This window comes from Platichthys flesus, chromosome 9 (genome assembly GCF_949316205.1).
Source record: "Platichthys flesus chromosome 9, fPlaFle2.1, whole genome shotgun sequence".
Taxonomy (NCBI): Eukaryota; Metazoa; Chordata; class Actinopteri; order Pleuronectiformes; family Pleuronectidae; genus Platichthys; species Platichthys flesus.
The window spans coordinates 8258859-8269566 of record NC_084953.1 but is presented as its reverse complement, the minus strand read 5'-3'; the positions used below and the strand labels follow the sequence as shown (position 1 = coordinate 8269566).

The 10708-nt window shown below is 40.8% G+C and overlaps 1 protein-coding gene across 2 annotated transcripts; it reads left to right on the top strand.

The window, feature by feature from the left end:
- Positions 1 to 27: 27 nt before the first annotated feature.
- si:ch73-40i7.5 (amyloid-beta A4 precursor protein-binding family A member 3) lies at positions 28 to 8580 on the top strand. 2 transcript variants are annotated; one of them, XM_062395200.1, is made up of 11 exons: positions 28 to 380; positions 1633 to 2656; positions 2797 to 2827; positions 2913 to 3058; positions 3354 to 3440; positions 4623 to 4814; positions 5641 to 5820; positions 6096 to 6308; positions 6885 to 7004; positions 7449 to 7589; positions 7688 to 8580. In XM_062395200.1, the coding sequence occupies exons 2-11, from the start codon at positions 1646 to 1648 to the stop codon at positions 7757 to 7759; spliced, it is 2193 nt and encodes a 730-aa protein (XP_062251184.1). In that variant the 5' UTR covers positions 28 to 380; positions 1633 to 1645; the 3' UTR covers positions 7760 to 8580. The 2 variants fall into 2 exon arrangements, with proteins under 2 accessions (XP_062251184.1, XP_062251183.1); XM_062395199.1 differs by having other exon boundaries at positions 2794 to 2827.
- The last annotated feature ends 2128 nt before the right edge of the window (positions 8581 to 10708 follow it).

Here is a 10708-nt window from a genome sequence, read left to right as displayed (position 1 = left end):
CGTTCATTGTAAACGCAACGTGTTGTGGGGAAAGTGCTGTGAAATCCAGTGTAGGCGGTGAGCGCGGAGAGGCGGACTGGAGCACGTGAACGCAGCACAGTTCCATTCCAGAACCAGTGACTTTAACAACAACATCATCTTCTTCCTCCTCTTCTTCAAGGAGACTGAGCTTCACACGGACCCTGACCGAGCTTCTCCGGGGACGATGTGAGTTCAGCTCATTCACCGGCGCTGCTGCTGCTGTCGGTGGCATGACGAAGAGGACACAGCCGGAGTTTGGGAAAAGGCTCGAAACTCAAACCACGTCGACTCCTGTGTCGTGGCTGCGTCAGGAGTCAGCGTCCGGGCACAAAGGAACCGAGACGGCCCCTCGTCGCCAGGTCAGAGTCGCTCTCCTCAACTCGAAACGGGGTTTTATTTTGTCTTCCCGTGTTTAGAACGGGTTTCCCGTTAGCATGCCGCTGTGCTAATTAGCCAACTAGCCTCCAGCTCCTTGGACTAGCTTCCCTCAGTTCGCCACGTCCTGTCCCTATTCACTTTCCGTTTTCATATCGTCCACAATGCTGCAGTGGTCTGTGCAAAAATTAAATGTTCCATCAATTTATAAATATTCACAAGTGTCAAGTTTATATGTACTTGGTGCAATAATCCAACCACTGAGAAGTGACCTGCATTTGATCATTTTATAGCTTAGTTTTTCTTTAGGTCTTTCCGTATGTATTTTTGTCTGTCTATTTTTGGTGTGTTCAGTTTACTTATGCGTTTACTTCTTGTTTGGTCTGAATTGACAATCAAGTTCACTTTGACTTTGACTACATGACTAATAAAGTTTGATCGGCTATCTAATGGTCTAATGTAGCATCCTTTAAAATTAAAAGGGACAAGCAACGTGTACATCCGTAAAAAAACATCTAATATTATTTATTATGGGATACACAAATGTATTTGTGTTAACGGGTATTTGTAAACATGCCACAAAACTGAGAATTATTTGTAAATACTCTTTTAAATAGTAGATTTCCTAAAAAACACTGCATTGGTTTGAAAGATGATTTGTTTCTTCAACACGTATGATCAGAATGACCATACCTCCATTTCTATATCTTTTAATATACTGACTTTCTTCACGTATAATCTTAACTTTATTTTATTGTTAATTAAATTTTTTAATTCATACTAAACCCCTTTATTTGGTCAATTACCTGCCAAGTACTTTGAATATCATTTGAAAGGTGCCATGTAAACAGATATTGATTGATTACTCCTGAGGCACTTGATTCATATTTTGCATGTAATTGCAATATATGTATTAAGCATTTCTTTCTTAGGTGAGAGGGGCGTGAGTCCTGGGGTTTCATGGTGACACACATTGCACATGATGTCCATGAACTTTGAGCTTTAGGTTGCTGCTTCTATCTTGATTGTCATTGTGCAACGAGGACGAAGAGGGTGAATGGTTGTAGTTCAGTGCTGGGTTTAGACAGAGGTATTTATTTTGGGGGATTTGTGAGTGTAGCAGTTCTTATTTATTATGGATTTTTGATTAACCTCATGAACCAGATTCTGCGTAAGTTTGCTGCATTGTGGTTCACTAAGAAGTACGTGTGTAATGGTGATTTCTCCCTCTGACAGACTTACTTACAGAATGGACACAGACGTATGCCCTGCTGATCAGTCCAACTCTGCACCCTCAGACACCCAGTGGTCTGACTCTGTCCCTGTTAATGAAGCCTCAGGGGTTGAGTTCATTAGACGGACTGTGGCCGCTCTGCCAGGCTCAGAGGTGGAGGATCTGGACTCCTTCAACATGATTGAGCCTCCTCCATTAGACTGGAGGTCTGACTCCTCCAGTGAGGTGGGCTCCGCAGACAACCTGGATGACCCAAGCTTTCCTCCTTCTGACGGCTTAGACAAGGCCAGTCCAGAGGAGCCAGTATTAGTACCTTCAAACATTAGTGACACAGTGGCTCAGATTGACATAAACCAGCAGGAACTGGTGCAAAACAATTCAGAACCAGAGCAGAACACTGAGGTGGAAGCGGAAGAAGAGGATGTAGCAGTGGAAGAGGAACAAGAGGTGAGGCAGGAAGACTTGGAGGGTGTTGGGGAGGAGGAGGACAACAAGCAGGTAACATTCAGGGACATGGATTATATAGAAACAGAAGAGGAATATCCTAACAGAACATCAGCTGACGAAGACCACAGCCGCATCCACTCCCTGCTCAGCCAGCTCCAGCTGATTGGGGAAGAGCCTCATCCCGATCCTCAAACACCATCTCACCATCACTGCTCCAGCACGTCTGAGCAAGAAGCCTGCTCTTCATCCCTAATAACAGATAACAGCACTGAAACCACTGGGTTGCTGTTCTCTGAAAGCCACCAGAGAGACGTTCTAGGGCTGCTGCAGTGCACAGAGATCGGTGCTAGACCACGTCCCACCTCTTTGCCCCACGTAGGAGAGGTGGACGCAGTGGTGTCAGTTTCCTACAGTCAGGGGGATGCACAAAGGTTCTGGGGGCATTATAGGAATGGGCAACATCAGCGTCACAGGGAGGACTCCCTCTCCTCTCTGCCTGACGAAGAGTATCCTGAACCAGTGTGGATGAAGCTGGGTGAGGAGCCTCCGGATGAAGAAGCGGCTGCAGTCAGTGAGAAGGTGGGTCAAGTTGAAAATAGTACAATAAGGTGAAAGGCCTGAAAAGAGACACAATATCACAATAATGATCTTTTAAAGTTCATTTTATCAGCTAATGCATTGCTATAAATCCTTAATTTTCCTCTTTGCTGTCACAGCAGAGTGCTGATGATCGCCCTGCATACAAAGACGGTAAATCACGTAACTACTTCTTTCATCGACACCATAAAGAATAGAAGCAACGTCATTTAATAACCAATGCTGTTTTGTATCTTAGTGCCTGGTCCCTGTGATCCTGAAGACCTGTTGGATGGGGTAATATTTGGGTCCAAGTATCTGGGCTCCACTCAGATCAAATCCGAGAAGAACCCGTCTACCAACGCTCGTATGACTCAGGCTCAGGAGGCTGTGGACCGAATAAAGGTGAAGTCCATCATGGATGTTGCTTTGAAATTGAAGCACAACACAACAGACGTGAACATTAAGCACTGCAGTTTCTGTGTTATATTGCTATAGTGTCTCTTTGAGGTAATGTTTCAGTAAAGCTTTTTCTCACTAATATACCATATATGTATACATTTAAGATCTTTCTATTACCATAAGATCAACTTGCTGAGGTTTCTTCATATACCCGTATCTAGGAAAACATTAACCAGACACATGTTCTGAGATTGATCTGATACACCGCTCTCTTTTTACTGGATTGTGTTTCTTTCAGGCTCCAGAGGGTGAGTCTCAGCCAATGACGGAAGTGGATCTGTTCATCTCCACGCAGCGAATCAAAGTGCTCACTGCTGACACACAGGTACGTTACTGTACATTGTCTTAATGTAGTTCTTTAGCTATCTTACTTTCCTCTAGTTTGAAAACTTTGATCAGCATTTTATCATTTTTTAAAGCACTATTATACAATTGTACTCAATCAAAATATAGGAGTGTACGATATAAAGTATTATTATTATTAGGTACAATTGGTTGTGTCAAGGCTTTTTCTACCATTTATATTGGTTGCATTCCTGGACTTTAAGCAAACAAAATCTGTGGATGGATCAGTGGAATCTCATTTGATGACATGTCGTAGAGTGGATTAAATTATGATGTTCGGTTATATTAGAATCTTAATTTTCAGGTTTTAAGGAAATTATATCAACATACTGTCGGTTTGCCTAAAAGAAATTGAAGGTTTTTGGACAGCTTAGACGTCTGTAACTGCCGGTATGTGTCCAGTGTTCTTACTAACTCTTATCATGAAAAATGATTAACTTCAGTTTGATTTCCTTTTTCAAAAAACATACATTACTGTACTTACGTTTTCTAACGCAGCAGTACCCCTCTTCATTTTCACATCCACACTGAGCTCTCACAGCAGGAATCCTTAATATAGAACTGGATGGGGATTTAATATGAGAGCACTGCAGTAATGTTGCAGTTATAGTAGAGTCTATTTTTTCCTCAACTGTGTGGTTGAATTGTCAGGGGAGTAAAAGTGGGTCATTTACTTTCAGCTCCCCCCTTAGCGTGGTTGTGCCTCACTGCAACTCACTTTCTTAGTTTCAGTTATTGATTACAAATGATATTCTTACGATTTAAAACACAAATGCATTTAAAGGAAAATCATACTTTATAATTTAGTTTATTATTCTATATGCAAGAAGAAAACCTTTTGGCAATTCATTCATTAAAACTCTTGCTTTAAAGGAGACTGCAACGACAGTTTAAAATCATTTAATGTCTAGTTTTTCTTACACACTCTTACATTTCAATGTCCTGTGTTATAGCAGCTTGTTGTTTCTATTTAGTGTCTCCTGTTACCTTGATGAGTTTTAGAAATGTGTACATTACTTATTACAATTAAAAATAAAGGTGGGATCATGTTCTTTGTCATGAATTTTCTATTTCAAGTCACCGCAGGTGAAGCTGAAAACCAGACCTTCCTGTCATTTCTTTTTCTAACTGTATTAACCCCATCATAACCTCTTTCTGTCAGGAAGCGATGATGGACCACGCTCTGCAGATGATCTCTTACATTGCAGACATTGGTAACATCGTGGTCCTCATGGCACGAAGGAAGCGTAAAGGACAGGATAGTGATCCTCCCTCTGACTCCACCTCGCCGTCATCCTCCTCGGGTTCGCAGAAGAAGTGCTTGATGATCTGTCATGTCTTCTCCTCTGAGGATGTGAGTCAGTCTTTAAAAAGTGTTACAGAAGGACGACATTTCTTTTCTAAACTTTAATTTGACTTATTGCCTCGATAAGTTTCAACCCTGGACTCCCAACATCTGTTGTGGTGGTTAGAGGATAAAAATAAGTGTTCCCTGCCCTGTTTCTATGATCTTCAAAGTGGCCACAACTTGATCTCTTCAGTACAAGGCTGGTGCATTTAGGCAAACATCAAGCAAACAACTGGCTTTATTAAAGTTTGTATTGCTCCTTTCAAATTTGTATATATCAGATCAAATGTGTTGCTTTCTGCTAGACAACAGTTTCAGCTTCAGCTTGGCCTGCTTTCCTTCCTCCAGACAGCCAGCAAGATCTCATGAATGCAAAAAGGTCTGGCTGTCGTCCCAGTTTCCCACAGTTGGCAAGACTGAACGGGAGGAGTTTCTTTTAGAAATGTAATTAGCTACGGGCCACACTAAAGGCCATGAAGCTCCTGTCTCCTCAGCTAGGTTTTCCTAGCTTAAATTATTTCATATGATTCCTTGTATTCAGAAATACATTTCACAGTGGGTGAGACTCCATAAATTAGCATATATAAAAGATACCTATGTTATAAAAAAAGGCATCACCTTTTATGGAAAAGAAGGGAACTTTTTTTAGGGTGTGACATTTGTTCTATTTAGTGTTTCGCAAATTAGCTAATTTGTTTGAATTTGTTAATATGAAAATATGAGGTGAAATATATATTTAACCGGCCATCCAGATCCAAAAGTCTTATCACAGATGTTAATGCAACGACTCTGTTGAAACCTCTTTTCTCTTCTCTCGTGTTTCTTCATCCAGGCTCAGACGATAGCCCAGGCTATTGGTCAGGCGTTCGGAGTGGCCTATCAGCAGTTCCTGCATACCAACGGCCTCAAAGCCAGCGACCTGAGGCCCGGCGAGTACAGCGACTACCTGGAGAGTCAGGAGCTCTACAACGGAGACCTGGCCCACTTCTCTGACTCTCAGAACCTCAGAGATGTAAGCAGCTTTATATCAGTTTCACATCATCAAAATACAGCAGGCCTGTGTTGAAGTGGAATCGGTTTCTCATTCATACACACCACATCTGTAATTTATAGCTAAGGTGACCATTAAAACAAAGTAGTGAAAATTTGAAAGTATATTTTTAAGAAGACTCCTGTGAGATAGTTATTTTTCCTCAAGTGTGTTATGGAGGTTTTTTGTGAATGACTAAATAGATTGAACATAATTGTAAGAGAGTAATTTGTTAAGTAGATTTCTGTGTGGTTCAGGTGGCCATTACCAAGGCTGCTGGAGAGCTCCTGGGGGTAGCAGTGGTGGAGTCAGGCTGGGGCTCAATCCTGCCCACTGTGGTGGTGGCCAACCTACTTCACGGAGGTGCAGCTGAGCGCTCCGGCGAGCTCAGCATCGGTGACCGCATCATGTCCGTTAACGGCACCAGCATGGTGGGTCTGCCTATCACCACCTGCCAGAACATCATCCGGGTAAGACGGGAAGATTCTGCACAGACCTATCATTAAAATGACAACAACAGTATTAACAATGATGATAAAAGTTGTGGCGGTTTGAGTTCATGCTGGAATTTTTCAGTAGCTTTAGATACACTGCCTCAAGTGATCATTTACATATACTTGCTCAGGTAGTATCTTAAAGGCACACTAGATGGCACTGTGTTTCCACTTAGTGTGATTATGTCTCAGTAATGATTTGATTCCGTTTTCCTGAACTGAAATGCTGAATTTTCTCCTTTTCCTGTTCTTATGTCCTTGAAACCAAGATAGTTTGATCTGCAAAGTAATGAGAAGCATTTTTCAAACAAAACAACATAATGTCATCATTAATAACTCATGGAAATCACAGAATCAACAACAGTGCCAAAATGCTTAAGGGGCTGTGATGTACTGAGTAAATCCAAGTGGATGTTTTTATAGACAACTACCAACAATGAGGCTCAAAGTCACATAACACAGACAACATAATAGAAAGTAATGTTATCCCCTTGGAACACTCAACTTTTAACCTCTTGCTCTTGTTGTTCCTGACATTTTCTTCCATCTCAGGACCTGAAAAGCCAAAAGTACCTGAAGCTCAGCATCGTCCACTGCCCTCCGGTCACCAGCGCGATAATCAAGAGACCAGATCTCAAGTTTCAGCTCGGCTTCAGTGTGGAGGACGGCATTGTATGTCAATATTCATATTTTTACTATGTCGATATCAAGTCAGGTGTAGAAACCCACACAGCTAATTGTTGTATTTTGTGTGATTGGAGAATGATTAAATTAAACAGCCTACCTGAGCATTGTTCCACAAGACTCTGATCATGACACTAAACCCAATTTTAATCATAGATAACTGGGAAAAAAAACATCTACACAAATATTTATTAATCTGTTTTGAAGGTAAATTGACCACCTCTGTTTTTTGAAGGTTATCTAAAGAATCTAATCAAATATTAACCAGATGAACCAAGGTAGCCTTCACCAACTCCACTTAGTATTTTATTTTAAATTTGATTGTTAAAGTTGACCTTAAACAATGGCTTGATAAAATAATCTTTTAACCCAGCTTTCAAACATGTTTAAATAAGATCTTGAATTTAAAATGTCTCTATTTCCTCGTTGCAGATCTGCAGTCTGATGCGGGGCGGTATAGCAGAGAGAGGAGGCATTCGTGTCGGGCACCGCATCATTGAAATAAATGGACAAAGTGTTGTCGCCACGCAGCACGAAAAGATCATCCAGATCCTGACCCATGCAATTGGAGAGGTGATTTTAAATGCTGGAATTTATTTGGAGGATTTGAAAAGTGATCATTACATATTCTCAAAGTTTGAATTATGATTTTCTTTTTCTTCTCTGGACAGATTCACTTGAAGACGATGCCTGCCTCGACATATCGGCTCTTAACGGGACAGGAGCAGCCAGTGTTTATTTGAGCATTTCTGCAAGGGGCGAAAATACTGCACAGTATTCAACCTACATGAACTTTTGCCAAACTCAGAAAATATTATGCAATTGATCGCACACCATATCATGAGCTGCTGTCACACCACTGAACACAACAAATTAGTCTAGCTATATATTTTAAATTTAAAGTCGATTAGACTTTTTTAAGAACTTATTTTAAAGTGCGTATAGATGTTAGCGCTCATTCTTTATTTATCAGATACTTAACAATGCAGGAAATAGCTGAGATGCAAAGATTTTTTTTTTTATTCACTAATTCACATGGTGGTGAACAGTGTTGAGTGATCACGAGTCTTCCCGCCTGGTGTGCCCGAGGCAAACATGCATGATGCAGGGAATCTGAATTGAATCATTAGAGAGGGTCGGTGTATTTCATTGTAATGTCCTTCCAGTGTTGTGTATCAAGTGTGTCCAACAAGCTTCAGAGGAAGTTGCTGGGTGCGACGCTCTGTTTCTATTCATATAATGTTTTTCTTACTGTGCCTGACAGTTAGCAGACACTCTGCACAACTGAGGAAAACTGCCTTATGAGACAGAGAGATTCATAAATTTTTAAGACATTGCTGTTTTGGGGATGTTCATTAAAACGATCTGTATGATGACTTTTTTTATTTTATTTATTGAGAAGCCAGTGCTTGATGAGTAGGTTTCAGTGTCTACATATTAAATGAGACCTTTTGAAAATGGAAAATTTTGTACGAGGTTCTGCTGAGTCATGATCATGTTTTAAATGGGACCATCCTGTTTTTAAACAAAACTATTAAACTGTAAATGATTATTATTGATACTATTTTAATAAGTGATCGGTATAATATGTAATGATGTGCTGTTTATAATCAGAATATCTCCTCTCACCCCAACCTGTCGAGGCAGATGGCCGCCCACTGAGTCTGCTAGAGGTTTTACTTCAAGTTGATGAGGGAGTTGTTTTGTGTCCCTCTTCACAATCACCAAAGTGCTGCTCATTGTGGGAACTGTTCGTTTTCTCTATACATTTTAACATCTCAACCTTAATGTGTTATATGTTGCTTAAAACGGATTTGAATTGAATAACTTTGATTTTTAATGCATTTGTTTATTGGCCTTGGATTTTCTGATGCACTTTCTACCCTTGTTTAGATAAGTCTTATTCACAAAAAGTTATCATTAAAAATGTATTTCATAACCACGTAAACATTGCACGAATACAGTTATTATCCAAGTGACCGAGAGCGTGCACAAAACGGATGCGCTGCCAGCCCTTGGCCAATCAGCTGTCGACGTTTACCAAAACACAGGAGGAAAACCAATCAGAATCGACACCGGCCTCCTCTACTTCCCCGCCCCTGGAGTGCCCCGTAGCCAATCAGCGAGTGGTGTGGGCGGGGACTCGCCTCGGCTTTCACCTGCTATCACGACCTGACCGAGTCAATGACGAGCGAGCGGGTGTTTATGTGTCGCTGAGCGGAGGAGGTTTTATCAGCTGTTAAACACGAAGGTAATGATTCACGAGTCCTACGAGCCTCCGGAGCTCAGCGCGGTTTGTTCATCTTATTTATGAAAGGGCCTGTTTAACAGCCAGCAACAGCCCCGGTCTGCAGCCTGCTAGAGACAGGAAGCGCTGGACGAATGTGTCGCTAACGCCGGGATGTTAGCTTGTTAGTTCCCCCCCCGCTTCGTAGTTCGGTTATTTTAAATGCGACACTTGTGCAAATGGTGGTAATGAAGGGAAGCAGTGATGGTTGGTGTGTTGGTTTTATTTAATTTATATATTTATATTTTCTTTTTGTTTTGAATACGTCGATTCCATGGTTGGGGAGTATGGTTCCATAATTAGATCAAAAATATGATTTGCACTCGTTATTATGTCTTTTTATCTTTAAAGAAACTATTTCACATGTCAGATGTGTGTTATGTGCACAATGTGTCGATATGTTGCACTTTTGTCATGTTGCTATTGATGGAAATTACATCACACGAATTGTTGACATTGGTTTATTCCCCTTTTCATAATGCTTCTGAAAAGACTTACTGAAATAACTTTAAGTTAAACTAACATCGACTGACAAATACATCACATTGCAATAATAACCTTTATTTTCCTCCTGGAAACCTTCTTAAAAGGCCTGGGAGTAGAGACACATTTGAATGAAATGAATTTACATAGACATAATAAATTCGAAAAAAATAAAATACACACGTTACAAAACCTGTGTGTAACACTTTGTTACAGACGTCTGCAAAGCACTGAAATGTAAACAGATGACTGCTCAAAACTGTTGTCATTTTAAGGTTACACATTGTCTCAGATAGAGGGGAATTAGCCAGATGAGTCTTTGCAACTTGGCACAAATCACGATCTGGATCCTGAGACTATTTACTTCTGCACAAACAACGGGGAAGATGCCATCACGTAAAGGCTTTCACATTGACCGAGCAAAAGTGAGCGTAGCAGAGGGACACAGGTAAGCTGTTAGGATCAGGAGGATAAAGGATAAAGGAGGGGATTGTCCGCCTTCAGCAGATCACAGCGGGCATGAAAAAACAACCTTCTCTCACAATAAATACAACATCAACCCGTTTGATCTGCCACACACAGGAGGGTGAACTTTCTCTAATATGGAATAGTTAAAAGTACTTATTCAGCTAAAGATGAAGCTCAGCTGTACTCGGCCTCAGCTTTGTCTTTTGCAGGAAATTCGTGAGGAATATCAGTTTAATTCTAGTCAACATTAGAAGGCAATGGTAAACAATGTTTTTTAAAGATAAAATATACAAGCTACAACCAGCACTGCACCCAGTAGAAATGCACCAAACCATCAATGCACAGGGGTTTAATAACTGTGCAGTACCCATTTTTATATCTGTGCAACCCAAATATCCTCTGTGTGCATTCCTGTTACAGTATGTATTTATAACATGGTATGAAACATTTTGTG

Bases quoted from the DNA above. Each gene is read 5' to 3' on its own strand.
- si:ch73-40i7.5 (XM_062395199.1), top strand. From the start codon at position 1,646: ATGGACACAGACGTATGCCCTGCTGATCAGTCCAACTCTGCACCCTCA. The intron at 3,059-3,353 runs GTGAAGTCCATC...TGTTTCTTTCAG, and splicing joins AGGCTGTGGACCGAATAAAG to GCTCCAGAGGGTGAGTCTCA. The intron at 7,005-7,448 runs GTATGTCAATAT...TCCTCGTTGCAG, and splicing joins TCAGTGTGGAGGACGGCATT to ATCTGCAGTCTGATGCGGGG.